Source organism: Rosa chinensis, chromosome 5 (assembly GCF_002994745.2).
Source record: "Rosa chinensis cultivar Old Blush chromosome 5, RchiOBHm-V2, whole genome shotgun sequence".
Taxonomy (NCBI): Eukaryota; Viridiplantae; Streptophyta; class Magnoliopsida; order Rosales; family Rosaceae; genus Rosa; species Rosa chinensis.
In genome coordinates this window covers 20818915-20833482 of record NC_037092.1, presented here as the reverse complement: position 1 = coordinate 20833482, position 14568 = coordinate 20818915, and the positions used below count along the sequence as shown (strand labels likewise).

At 38.6% G+C, this 14568-nt stretch overlaps 1 protein-coding gene and 1 long non-coding RNA gene across 3 annotated transcripts; both read right to left on the bottom strand.

The window, feature by feature from the left end:
* Positions 1 to 7120: 7120 nt before the first annotated feature.
* LOC112165696 (elongator complex protein 3) lies at positions 7121 to 7967 on the bottom strand. 2 transcript variants are annotated; one of them, XM_024302306.2, is made up of 2 exons: positions 7571 to 7967; positions 7121 to 7483 (listed from the first exon to the last, which is right to left on the bottom strand). In XM_024302306.2, the coding sequence occupies exons 1-2, from the start codon at positions 7852 to 7854 to the stop codon at positions 7480 to 7482; spliced, it is 288 nt and encodes a 95-aa protein (XP_024158074.1). In that variant the 5' UTR covers positions 7855 to 7967; the 3' UTR covers positions 7121 to 7479. The 2 variants fall into 2 exon arrangements, with proteins under 2 accessions (XP_024158074.1, XP_024158072.1); XM_024302304.2 differs by having other exon boundaries at positions 7121 to 7479.
* A 2066-nt stretch (positions 7968 to 10033) lies between these two features.
* LOC121049502 lies at positions 10034 to 11598 on the bottom strand. Its single transcript, XR_005800523.1, has 3 exons — positions 11569 to 11598; positions 11103 to 11199; positions 10034 to 10656 (listed from the first exon to the last, which is right to left on the bottom strand). It is a non-coding gene; the product is annotated as an uncharacterized LOC121049502 (long non-coding RNA).
* Between the last annotated feature and the right edge of the window lie 2970 nt (positions 11599 to 14568).

The window sequence follows — 14568 nt, the reverse complement described above, 5'->3', positions numbered from 1 at the left end:
GTTGATGCCTAAAGACCTTCTTGTGTACATCGCCACTCATCAACCAGCAAAGAGCTATGACCAAGGACAGAGTAGGGCAAGGGCCAAGTGAACCTCAATTATTCAAAGCAAAAAGAAAAAAACAGAATGCACCCCAACCCTCCTAGGGTAAGGTATCCTCTTCCAACTCCTCACAGCCACTACCTCTGAAGGTGGTGCACGCTTGGGTTTGTTCAGACGACCACGAGGACGACCCTTTTTCTTTGGCACCTTTCCAACAGCAATAATCAAAAAGAGATTGATATCCACAAAATAAAAATGAACCAATGGAAGAGATAGAGAGAGACTCTGCATGTGTTTTTTTTTTTTTTTTTCCATGAGTAGGGGAATAAGGGGAACTTTCACGGGAAAAAAATGGACAAACATTTTTTTGGAGCGTGCAGTTAGAAAATTGGGTCCTTGACCCAAAGCCCCAAAATGAGGGAAAATTATCCCACTTACCCCAGTAAGAGATTTTTGTTCCCACATACACAATTTAACAGGGAATGACCATTTTGCCATCAAACTAATTAAAAAATTACAATAACGTCATCAACATCAACCCCTCGCTCTCTCTCTCTCTCTCTTTCTCCTCCCGATCTGAAACTCTCTCTCTCCTTTCTCTCTCTCCTCTTGATCTGAAACTCTCTCTCTCTCTCCAGCAGGATGCCCATGACGCCGACTTCCGGCGACGGCAACGGCGTATGATCAGATTTCTGTCACCGCGCTCTCCGCTCGCGAAACGCCGTCGTTGGACATCGATCCCTCCAAGCTCAAGGTCGGTATTCTATTCCGTCCTCATCATCGTCGAGTTTGGCTTCGCGGTGGTGACAATAATGTTGCAGAGCTCCATGACTTTGGTCTTCAGGACGATTGTTGAGGTACGGCTTGAAGTTTGCGAGCTTCTTGAGGTTTGCGCTGGGAGGGTACTTCTGTGTAGGGAAGACTATTTTGTGAATAAGCGCCATGTGACTGGAGAGTTCGAGAAGAAATACGAACGTAAGAGATCCTCTCAATCTTCAATTTGTGTATGGGAAATTGATCAGAATATATGTCTTTTGTATATATGTAGTATAATATAGGTATTTTTGTTTGCGTGTATATATATATGTATGGGAATTTGAATCCTGGGCACTATAGTGTATTTAATTTTGGGTTTAATTCTGGCTTGTTTACTGGTGGTGCATTATTTGCTGCAATTTTGAGTTTAATCTTGAGCTTTCAGTTATTTTTGCCATTTGTGTGTTAAGCATCTTCATAAATTGGAGGTAGTGTTCTAATTTGGAGTTTAATTAACTCTCAATAAAAGTTTTATCAGAGGGCAATAGACGCTTATTGGGGACAATAAACGTCTATTGGGGGGCAATACATGTTTTGAATTTATTTTATCTCCTCATCTACTGGGGGGCAATAGACAGCTATTGGGGGGCAATAGACGTTTTGAATTGATGTAATCTCCTTGTTTTTTTTCTGTAATCAAAGTTTTATTTGTCTAAATTTAGGGAGATTAGTTCCCATTCTGGCAACTGAAAGTCCTATTGGGGGGCAATAGGCTTCTATTGGGGGGCAATACATGGTTGATAGTCGTCTATTGGGGGGCAATACATGGCTGATAGTCGTCCATTGGAGGGTAATAGAGGTCTATTAGGGGGCAATAGATGTCTATTAGGGGGCAATAGATGTCTATTGGGGGCAAAAAAACTTTCCGGTAAGATTTTCAGCAAATTCCGGTGGGCGGCAGTAGGTGACCGAAATCCGGCGACCGGTGACCGGTGACCGGATTCCGGCGAAAGTTGGCAGGTGACCGGATTCCGGCGAAAGTTGGCCAGAATCCGGCAAACGTTGGCAGGAATCCGGCGGCCGGTGACCGAATTCCGGCGGCCGGTGACCGGCTCCGGCGAAGTCTCCCATGGTTTCTCTCTCTTCTATTTTTTTTTTCTCTCTCTCTAAGTAACAAGGGGGTGAGGGTAAAATGGTATTAAAAAAAAATTAAAAACAAAAAAAAAGGTATTAGGGAAGACTCCCTTAGAGTGTATTGGGTAAGAGAGAATTAAAAAAACTTAATGGGGTAAGTGGGAAAAAAATCCCTAGAAATGGGGTAAATGGACAAAATCCCTAGAAAATAAGCAATATTTAGAGCATGGATTAATTTTTTTTTTCAGCGTGTGTAAATAAAATTTACCTAATTTTTTTTTAAATATATATATATATATTTTCTTTAATAACATAAAAAAGGGATGTGTACAATAATATTTAGAGCGTGGATTTTTTTTCTTTTTTCTTTGAAATATTGCAATATAGTTTGTGTGTTGAAATTTTTGTTTTTTTTAGGCTCATTAAGTGGAAACTATATTTTGATTTGTATAAAAGAAAATCCAAGTCAATGGATTTTTTTTTTTGGAGTAAAAGGAGGTCAGCCATTTTTATTCAATAAGAAAAAACAATATTACGCAGTGACACGCTCCAGTGGGGCAGTCAAAAAGAGACACCGCTAAACTCAATATCACCTCACCTATTGAGTGAAACTCAGGGGAGAGTAAACTAATAAGAAACTGACAATAAAATTTTTACTCAAAATCCATCAGTAGACTTATCGACAACCTCAGACCAATAATCCCATGCCAACAGTTCCCCGCGAGTATTGATCCCAATAAAAAGTTAGGTACATAGACAAAAATTGTCCTGGATCCCAAGTTTTTATAAAAAAGCCACCGGGATCCCAAATCCGGATCCAAAACAGAGTAGGCCCTCATGGATCATATGCTGCAGCCCTAGTCATTCCATTCGGTCCCAAACCCAAATGAAAAAAACCAATGTAAAGCCCAAACCCAAACCCAATTAGGGTTTGCCCTTGCAGCCAACTTGTGATACCCCGGAAATTTGTATTTATTTTTTGAGGATTTTTCGGAGTTAATTTTATGGTTATTGGACGGTTTCATGGCTCATGGACGGAGCGGAAGTGTTTCGGACGAATTTTTATTCAAAAAGTATGGTTTTAGGGGGGTTGCAAAGGTTGACTTTTTATACGTTGGGTTTCTCCAAAAACTTCCTTCACGAAAGTTGTAGAGTGCGTCGATACGAGTTCGTAGACATGCGGAACGCAGAAATCGGAGTTCGTATGAAGAAGTTATGGCCATTGGAAAAAGTTTCCATTTTTGGTATATATGGGATTTTTCCGAAAAATTATCAGAAAAATCAGAGTTTCCATTTTGGGAAACTTTTCTCTCTCTTCAGTCCCGACCCCCATTTTGCCCTCTCCCCTTCGCCAGCTTCGTTCTCCCTCCTCCAGCCACCATAGGACGCGATTCAAAGTGGGTTCTCTTCGCCTCAATCCTCTCTTGAGGTCTGTGGAAGAATTGGACCATGAAACGAGCTGTGGAGGGCGATGTAAGGCCGAGAAATTTGGCGGCTGAGTTGCGTCGGACCCAGATGTGAACTTCAGATTCCGGCCACCATCGCCGGTTTTTCTTGAGAGCTTTTGGAGCTCGGAGGAAGTAGATGCTTTTTCCCAAGGTGGCTTGCAACGATTCAAAGTGTGCAGGTCGAATTTTGAAGATTGTGATTCTAGGGTTCTTCGAATTTCTTAACTTGTGAGGTAAATTCCGGCCATATGGCTTTGATTTAGACTTTGTACGTGCTAGTTATGAAAGTTGTAATTGGAGTTGAGATGAAGAACTTTGGTGTTGGAAGTTTTGCCAAATTTTGACTTTGGGCCGGCGATACGAGCATTTCGATATATAGTTTGTAATTTTTGGAAATCGTATAAGCAAGTTATGAATTTTCCAAGTTTTAGGGTTTTCGGTTCGATAGGTTTTCTATCCGTGAGGAATCGGCCGTCCGATCGACTTGTAGTTTTGATATGTTGATCGTACAAGTATTCCGGAGACCTCGGGTGGTGTCGGATGAAGTTTTACCTTGATTGGCGTTACTTTTCGATTGTTGGATTGATTTGGGAGTTTGGAAATTAATTGTTTTTAGTGTTTCGGATACTAAATCGAGGTCGTATTTTATTAGGTGTTTGACGGAATTGTGTGAGCGGAGTATGGATGATTTTGTGCTTGTCTTGGTTTGTGTGAAGACACAGCAAGATTTGGAGGTGAGTAAATCTCACATGGTTCATTTACGAACGGATTTATTTATTACTCAAAATTACTTGTTTAATTGTTAAATCGTATTTATCGAAATAAATTATTTATTTTAAAATATATGAACTTGATCGACAACGGTTCATGGATAAGTTAAAACAATGTTTTGTTATAAAATGATTTTCGAGATGTATAATTTGTAAAACTATAGTTAGTATTAGTGGTCATTCCTGCGTGAATATTTATGTGGAATATATATATGGATGGTGTGGCATTGTGTGAAGCATAATAATTGCGATTTTATTCAGATTATTATATTGGAGCATTTACTCTTGTCGGAAATGTGAATTGTTGATTTTGTTGTGTGGAAAGAGTATTTGAAGTTTTGATTTGGTTTTAGATTGTAAAACCGAGTATTGTAAGAGTACCTTGTGTTGTGGGGTAACTGGGTTGTATGCATGCGGTCATGGTGGTAACTGGGGTTACTGCATCATGAGTACGTAGTCTGTTGTATGCGTGCGGTCCTGGTGGTAACTGGGTTACCGCATCAGGAGTACGTAGTCAGTTGTATGCGTGCGGTCATGGTGGTAACTGGGGTTACTGCATCATGAGTACGTAGTCTGTTGTATGCGTGCGATCCTGGTGGTAACTGGGTTACTTCATCAGGAGTACGTAGTCGGTTGTAGGCGTACAGCCATGGTGGTAACTGTGTTACTGCATCATCAGTACGTAGTTTTCGGAGAATGTTTCTGGTGTTCTTTCTTTAATTTATACATGAGATTTGGACTATGATTTCTATTTGGTGATTTTTAATGTAATCTCCTGAACTAAGTTATATGCAGGGATTACTGCCGTTTGAATTGTGTGATTTTAGGTGATCTACTGAACTAAATTATATGCAGGGATTACCGCTTTTTGAATTGTTTGTTTTAATGTAAATTCCTGAACTAAACTCTATGCAGGGATTTATATGATTTATATTGTGTGTTTTTAGGGTGATCTCCTGAACTAGGTTTCTATGCAGGGATTACTGATTTTACTTAATTCAATTGTAAGTGCGGTTATGGTTTGAGATTTGTAGTGAGTTGTAAAATGAACTATGAGGTCATCATTTTGACAAATGCTTTATGTTGAGGGGAAGTGAGTGTGATTTTCGTAGATTTGTCGTTGAGATGGAAAATGATTTGAAACGTCACTGAGGTGACAACTACTTTTGTTGAGACAAATTAAGGATGGTTTTGTATATTTGGTTGTGTTTTGTGGAGTTAAATGTTGTTGCTTTAATTTATCTCACGAGTTGAGAAATTATAAGCATGCGTGACGTGAGTCACTTTAATTGAGTTTACTCATACGGGCTTAAAAAGCTTACCGGGTTTGTTGTTTACAATCCCGGTGCACTATTCCATGGTGTAGGGGTTATTGTGCAGGTCAGTGTAATCATCATCAAAGCTGAGGTTTTGTTGCTGTCGTAGATGGGACGTAGTATGGTATTTTGGTTCTAGTTTTCCGCTGTGTTGTGAGGGTAGAGGGTGCGTTTACTTATTAAATTGTTATTCGGTTTAATTTGTAAACACTTGGTGATGTGATATTTGACTCTAGAGAATGAGTCGGTGTTGACATTGTGAGTTCAGTTTGTTGTTGCTTAGTTTAAATGAAAAATTTTCTAAGTGTCTTTTTGTGATTGTTTGTTATCGCGTTTCGGATTTGAATTTATTTATTCAAAATTCGGGGCGTGACAGTTTGGTATCAGAGCATAAGGTACATATTTGGTGATTGTCAGTACTACTCGAGTGATGGCTCGTTTGCAGCGGATCCCCATCTGATGCTCTTTAGTACTAATATAATCATTGGGTATGTCGTAGTGTTAGGTGTCAGTCAGGGCATAAGTCTTTGGAACTTTAGGTTTGCCCTGAAGGTGAAGGGGTGGAGCTTTGTATAGCTTCTTTGAGTTGTAGTCTTTGAGGAATGCTATAGTTGTACTCCATGCAGAACGGAGAGAGGTACAGAGAGGCCAAACCCGAAGGCAGCGCTCTCCTAACCCTAGCAAAGTTCTGCTAGGTCGAGACATTTTTTTCTTAACCAAGAAGAACAACCATGATATTTGGGTTACTTTAGGTCAATGGAGTTAGGCAAAGTATTAACTCTAACATTAACTTGGATTTGATTATTTGTTAGGCAGAGTATTAAATCTAACATTAACTATAATAAGATTAGTTAGGCAAAATATTAACTCTGACATTAACTTGAATTTGATTATTTGTTAAGCAGAGTATTAGATCTAACATTAACTAGAATAAGATTAGTTAGGCAAGATATTAACTCTAACATTCCGGTTTAATGCAATGTTGCCTAACCCTTCTTCGAAGTTCATTAGGTAATGACTGAAACCGTGGGACTTATCCTCAAGCTTGCCTTTATAATAATATGAACTATACTGTGTGAAAAAAAATAACTAAAAGCAAGTAATCGTTGCCCAGTTCCACTAGTCTAGTAGCGGCATCATTGTTTAATTTGTAAGTAAAAGGTCAGATTTGCTCACCTAAAGGACTGTGAGGGACAAATGCATCTCAACCACATATATTAAATAGGACAAAATACTGTTTACTTCCTATACTTATAGGGGATCGACGTTTCTGTCCCTGACAGTTCAATTTCACCTAAAAAATCCCTAAACTCTCTAATTTCACACAATAGGTCCTTGCTGTTAATTTTCCGTCAAATTTTCCGTCAACTTGCTGACGTGGCATCTTTTCACGTTGAAATGTCTATTTTACCCTCACTAACTCTTTTTTATTTCATTTTTTTCCCTCTCTTTTTTTATTATTACTTTTTTTTTTTCCTTTTTACCACTTCTTCTTACGGCCTACTCTCTCCTCCTCCTCTGTTTATCTCCATCTTCTTCTTCCAAAAGCAAACCCAGCTCTCTCTCTCGAAAAACAAACCCAGAAAATGAACCAACAATCATCTCAACTCTACAATCAAAAATCCAATACCACACAAGTACAAAAAAGCCAAACTCAACAAAGCATATGGCCTAACCAGATTCTATTAAGTAAATTTAAAACAATCATAGGGTTTCTGCAAACATTCATAGATCAAACACTCATAATCATCTATTCTCAAAAACAAAAACAAAAAAAATTCATAATCATTAAACATTCATCCGTAGTCGCTCGCCAAGAAGCCTCCGATCCCGGCCATCGCCAAACCCGTTCAAGTCCAAATCGCCTCAGCCGGAGAGTTCGAACATGATTCTCGCCGACACCTAGCTCGACAACCCGGAAGGATGGCCCATTTCTGATAAAACTGGCCCGGGACACCATCACCTCCGGCGAAGGTCTGAACAAGGTGGACTACGCATTCCCTCAATACGAAACTATCTATTTGATTCAGTAAAATCAATAAAGCTACAAACTTCGTCTTCTACACCATGATTGAAACAAAGAAAACCCCAATTGAAACCCTACCTGGCTCGAATTGCGCGCATGCTAGTAGACTTGTATCCAGTACTGTGCTCAAAATCTGAATCGGGGCCACCGGGGCAGTACACACAAATATTCCTGATGGTGGCGATGTGAGGGCACCGGTGAGGCTTCGACATCACAGCCACGACGGTGATTCTAGAGGCGGTTCGGTGAGGCTTGGCTTTCAGCTTGGGGAGCAGAACCTTGCAGTCCAATTCCGGAAGCGCGGCGATCATCCCCACCAGCTTTGGCACACGTGCGAGGCCGTACTTGCGGCACATGGCCATTTTAAGGGCGTTTAGGTCGACGTTTTGGCCTCACCGGAAGAGGTCGACCATGGAGCTACGATTGCGGCTGTTGCCCGGACGCGATAACATGAGGAGGAGGAGAGAGCCGGAACTGGAAGAAGCAGAGGTAAAAAGAAAAAAAATAATAAAAAGAAAAGAAAAGAGAGGGAAAAAAAAAAGAGTTAGTGAGGCTAAAATGGACATTTCAATGTGAAAAGGATGCCACGTCAGCAATTTTACGGAGAATTAACGGCAATGACCTATTGTGTGAAATTAGAGAGTTTAGGGAATTTTTAGGTGAAATTGAAATGTCAGGGACTGAAACGTCAACTCAGTATTTTGTCCTATTAAATATAAAATCAAAAATTATAACAACTTAAAACTGTGCATTTATTTTCAGCAGTCAGATTCACTTGTCCCTCACAGTCCCTTAAAAATTGTCCCTTAGGTGAGCAGGCCTTAGTAAAAGGTTATACGTTTGATTCACCGACAATTTTTTTTAGGTGTGTATTTAATGGAAATAAAATATACTTTAAAAAAATAAAAAATAAAAAATAAATTTCTTGAATAACATAAAAGAAAGGGATGTCTACGATATTACTTGGAGCGTGGATTAATTTTTATTCTTTTTTTTTCTTTGAAATATTGCAATATAGTTTGTGTTGAAGTCTTGAAAGGGTGGAGAGAACAAAACCTGGATCTCATTAGGTGATAACGATATTATGATTTATATCCAAGAAAACCCAGGTCAATGGATTTAAGCTATGTATTAACTCGAATATTATATAGAACTAGAAAATATGCCCGTGCTTTGCTGCGGAATTTATTGTTATGAATATGGAAGAGAGTAATTGCTTGAATGGATGGTAATGTTGTTAATATTATAGAATTAGATACCAGAAATTTTTATGTAAGGCACGCAGGGAAAAATTCCAGAGGAATTGTTTTTATTCAAATTATGTTCTGAAGTGAGGTACATTTTGGCCAAAATTTTGTATTACAATATGCATTGAATTGAAGTATGCTCCTGAAATAGCTGTTGATGGAGTTTTGTCTTGAATGGATGGAGTTGTGTGTATAGTCCTGCAAAATATTTGAAGAATTAGTAAGAATAGCATTATTATATTTAAGGTTAACTTTTCTTATTCATAGAAGTAAAATAGTTTAGAGAAGAAGGTAAAGGGAACATGAATGGAATGACAAGATTATATGTGGATTGAAAAGCAAATGTAGATAAACAACTAAAGTTCAATTAACCACAGTTCTACAGAAGCTTCTGTATCAGGGAAAAGTAATTTGATTGAAAAAAGAAAAGGATCAGAGATTTTAGTCGGATAAGCACCACATCCTTGGACATTTGTGCGATTGGTAAGTGGAAACAGTGCAATGATAAAACACAACAGAACATCAGTTACTAGCAAATGAGGGGAGTATACTACTTTGCTGCATTTGAACACTATGCCTCCATTTTTACATTAGTTAGAAGTTGAAGCACAATAATTAACAGTTTAATGGTAAGAAATTAGCTGATCATTAAGGAAAAATCCTGGGGACTTTTTAATTAAACTGAAGACGCATTCATACATGTATAGAGCTTTTAATTAGCCTAGGGATGCTTATGAATATTGTATATTAGACAGAAGATGGATTAGAGACAGTAGGTGTTCATCTTAAAGCACCGTTTATATAGAAACTGGTTCTGGATATCAAATTTGTGCGGAATCCAACATGCAATCTACTGCCAACATGGTCTGTTTCAAGTTAATTGGCTTTAAATCTCAGACATATTATATGGACAAAGAAAGCTGAAGCTGAAGTATAAGATCTTTAGTTACTCACAGTGAGGTTTCCGGTCAAAATCTAGCTAACTCATCTATTCGTCTGCCACCAAACAATGACAGTAGTTTCATCAGTACACCACAAAATTGAGCATGACCAAGTCACTAAAGTGATTTGGCCAAAAAAACGTCCACTTAATGCAAGTAGTATCATAAAGCATTGATTTAATAACTAATATTTTGATCACAAAATCCCAAATTTCACATCAAATAAATACAGCAACAATGATACAGAAGCTTAATATCCCACCATATACAACTTTCCCGTCTAAATTACATAAAAACAACAAATTACATTTTTAATACCTAAAAAAAATAAAGAAAGAAAAAACAGTAAAAACAATAATCTCCACTTCTAATTGCAAAGTCTAATCCTTAAGGATCAAAATGCAGCATACCAAATATGATCAATAAACTGCATACTTTCTTTGTAGCTATCTTATTTCTCAAAACCCAACATACCAAAAATATGACATTATAAGAACGAAAGGTGATTCAACAGAGCAAAAACACCCAAACATTCCAATGAACAATATTTAGAACTGCGGAAGATAACCAAACAACAGATCAAACCGAAAACCCATAATAACACAATATTGAGATCCAAGTACAATCGACCGTGACAATCGCGCGACAAAATTATCAAATCAAAGCTTCAAATTCTGGAATCTTACCGATTTCAGTCCCTATTCTTCTTTCCTAGATATTCCAGTGAACAATATTTAGAACTGCGAAAGACAACCAAACAACAAATCAAACCCAAAACCCAATTCCAGCAAAAAACAACAAAAACGCAACCCCCAAAATCTAACCAAATGAAAGCTGCAAACTTTAGAACCTTACCCATTTCAATCCCTCTTCTTCTCCTTTCTACCACAGTTTCAAACTTTCGAACCTTACTGATTTCAATCAAACTTTAGAACCTTACCAATTTCAATCCCTCTTCTTCTCTTTTCTACCACAGCTTCAAAAGAGGAAAAAATTTGTCATCACCAAAAGAGGTTAGACTTTCAGACCAAAAAAAAAAAAAAAAAGGAAAAAAAAGGAGGTTAAACTGAACAGAAAATGTGCAAGTGCTTTCATATGAGGATAAACTGACAATGCAGCATGTCATTTCGAACCAAGATATTAGTCCTCTATAAACAATCTATACATTTCTTCTATATTTCTTAGGCCAGAAAAATCAACAGTGTTTTTAAATACTAACAACTGAATACAGACTTTAAATGGCAATCAATTAGAAGAAATTATAAAACAAAGACACAAATCAAACCTTGGAAGAACGAAACTCAACTCATCCCAAAACCTTGGAAGAAAGTATCCCTAAATTGCCTAAATAACAGAGAACAATTCCAGATTTCTTACCATATTATAATCCAAAAAAGAAAGAAAAAAAAAAAAGGAGACTACCATATTACAAAACTTCCTTTCAATTACCATTTTTGGATTTATTTCCACAATCATATTAACAAATTTCATTTCCAACCAAGTGAATCCTGGATTACGTCTATATCAGTGGCATCAAACAAAGTTGTCTATTAAACGAAGGATTTATCATTTTATAAACATGTACAACAATATGATCATAATAAACATGATAAATATACCATCGATTTGAATACCAAATTTGACTTCTACCAAAACAAACAGTATCTTCCTTTACTTTGAGTATTGAGACCATCTGTAGACATAAGCAGACTATTTATGTGTTGTTGAATTTAGGCAGCAAGGGATTTAAAGTGTAAAAGCAAAGGAGGGACCCAAAACACGAAGAGGAATTTTAGATTCACTTCAAATCATCATCAACACTGCAATCTAAGTACATTAAGACTGTTATGAGGAATTTTCATCCAAACCTCTCAAATAAACAACTCACCTTCCAGACGGAGAAAGATAGAGGCAGGCACTACACTTGCAACACAGAAAAGAAGAAGAGAAAAACCTCTATCTGCAATCCATCAAATACAAATTCCTCAGAAAAACCAAACTTTCGAATCAAATAGTTGACACCCAAAACCTAATCTAACCAATCAACCCCCACTCTGTGTCAATTCAGCTCAGAAATCAAAGAAACCTATCAAATTAAACATACCCAGAACAAAAGGGAAGGAAGTAAAGCAATTGAACTGAAAATCCGAGGGATAGATGAATTGGCTGTCGTTGTGTGACTGAGTAGCCGAGGACGTAAACAGGGACTTGAGATCTTCTTCAAGCTGAATATGAGTGAAAACTTCGCAATCAGTTCGAGATCAAAGTTAATTTGTATGTGTGATTGGTTAAGGGGCTGCATGGATATAGTTAGAGAGAGAGAGAGAGAGAGAGAGAGAGAGAGAGGAACCCGGAGAAGGAAGCAAAGCGAGGATTACTCGAACGAAATTGAAACTTCACCTTCGCGGTATCGACAGAGAGAAGGCTGACGGGCTGTGGAAGATCGACGATCAGAGTTGCAGAGTCAGAAGAGTATTACTGCAACACTGCAGATGAGTTCTGTTTATGCGCATCACACAACCAAGACAGACTGAGATTCTAGGTTCAAAGCAAGGGCAAAACCGACCTTTCCACCCCCAATGAACAAGTGTGAACAGGTAACATGTCTTCTTCTTTTTTTTAAAAATAAGGACTGTGCGGCTGCCCTTAGGTAACATGTCTTTAGTATATTTAGAATTTGATTATTTGTTAGGCAAAGTATTAAATTTAGAGGAAATTACCACTAGCTATAATGGGCTAGTGTTTCGTCCCATGCACAAGATTCATAATAACTTGCAGCCCATGCGGTCAGTTTTAAGAGTAACAGCCTATTTACATAAAATGAAAGGGCCCATCAAGTTCTAATTAATTACAACAATTACCATAACCTTCACTTCAGATTTCTCCAAAAATCAAACCCGTCAAATCCATTTCTCCCAATCAAAACCCTCTCTTCCATTTCAATGAAGCTAGGCGGCAAAGCAAGGTGGAGAAGAAAGACGGCGAAGTTAGCATCGACGCAAAGTAGTGAAGCTAGGGTTTGGTCCCGACATACAATTCCATCGTTGAGCAAGGCGGTGAAGCTAGAGATTGCTCCCTATCTGCAAATTTTCCGTCAAGTAAGGCAGTGAAGTTAGGGTTTGGTCATGACCTACAAATCTACCGTCGAGCAAGGCGGTAAAGCTAGGGGTTGCTCCCAGTATGCAAATCCATCATCAAGCAATGAGGTCATCAATATTTGAGATCAATAGCTTTAGTTTCTGCAGGTCAGTAGCTTTAGTTTATGAGATTTTTGTTTGTTATGATGAAAATTGATGAGCTATGTGATTAAGAATAGTAAAAGAACAAATTTTATGAGCTTAATGAGAGTCACCAACACCAACATTAAAATGCTGCAATATATGTAGTTTACGATTAGGTGAAGCCTCTCAAGAGCAACAGCTTTAGTTTATGAGGATCATTAGCTTTGGTTTCTAAGGTTTGTTTGTTATGATGGAAATTTATGAGTTTTGTGATTAAGAATAGTAGAAAATAAATTTATGAGCTTAGTGAGAGTCACCAGCATTAAAATGCTGCAATATGTGCAATCTTGGATTATATGTGTTTGGCTCTGTCCTAGTTTGGCAAGCAAACATTCTCTTTTGATGCGCGAGTGTGCCAACACCGAGGGTGTAGTCTTCAGGGCATCCCTAGACCTGACTTCTTCTCAAATGCTGTGGACGAGCAGAGCACCAACCTCGTCAAAGGGTTCTTTCTTCTGCCTTACGGATAAGGACTTCTATCTGCCATTCAGATAAGGACTTGGGATGTTATCTCTTGCGTCACTGAGTCGATACTCAATGTTGTAGATTGAGCAGAGCAATCACCGGGAAGTAGGAGAAAGCACAGGTTTTGCTAAAGCGTGACTTTAGCTTCGCTAGGTTGCTAAGGCATGACCCTGGCTTCGCTGGTTTCAACTAGGTTGAAGACAGGTTGCTCCAGAGAGACTTTGGATAATCTGAGAGATTAGTTGATTGAGGAGTTGTGTGTTGTTGACCCTTGAAACTTGGTATTTATATCTAGGGTTTTGGCAGTTCTTTTCCATAGAAGAATTATTGATTGAAGATTCATAATTGATCTCCTCTACCCGAATCCTATAAGGGTTCTTTTTCCTTATGGACTCTGGAATGGGCGAACCTGTAACCCAAAACAGAGTAGACTTACTTTTGGGCCGAAGGTATCGGCCCGCGCGCTACACTCAATCCTTTAAAGGATATTACCAAAAATACTTTTGGTTCGAACATTGCCCCCCAGGCCTTGAGATCAAGCCCACGAATATGGTAACTAATCGAAGAGGGCTTGAACAACAAGACTTATGATAGAAATGAGGCTATTAATGAGGGTTAGCAGCTGCGCAACTACTAAATGTCTTTTCGTTGTATCGTTTCCCTCACAAAATCTCTTATTTAAATCTTGTCACGAGTGTCTATGTCAGTCACATCAGAAACCCTTTTACAGTCTCTCAAACCCATAAACTTCCTTCCTCACCGAAATCCTCAACCTCCTTCAGAAACCCAAAAGAAAATCGTTATTGATCAAGAGGAAGAGATCAAGGAGAAAGCTGCCCACACATAGGGTACCAGAATGGGCGCTACATGCCTGTCCAACACATCTGTAGAGAGACCTTTCTTCTTTGCTCTCGTTGACCAGCAGGCCGGACTAAGTTCTACTCATCGAGGATAGCTTCTTGGAAGAGGTTATGGTCCTTATGAGCTCCCTATTCGCCGCCCAATCCCAGTTCTCCACCGCACACCCGACGATTTCAACAGTTGGGTCCAAAAAGACCAGAAGGTCAGGGTAGGGTTTTGGCCGTATGTCAATGGGGACGAGACAACCTGGTTCTATGAGGTTAGAGCGAGGGATCTGGACA

Bases quoted from the DNA above. Each gene is read 5' to 3' on its own strand.
- LOC112165696 (XM_024302304.2), bottom strand. From the start codon at position 7,854: ATGGCCATGTGCCGCAAGTACGGCCTCGCACGTGTGCCAAAGCTGGTG. The intron at 7,480-7,570 runs GTAGGGTTTCAA...TCAAATAGATAG, and splicing joins ATGCGCGCAATTCGAGCCAG to TTTCGTATTGAGGGAATGCG.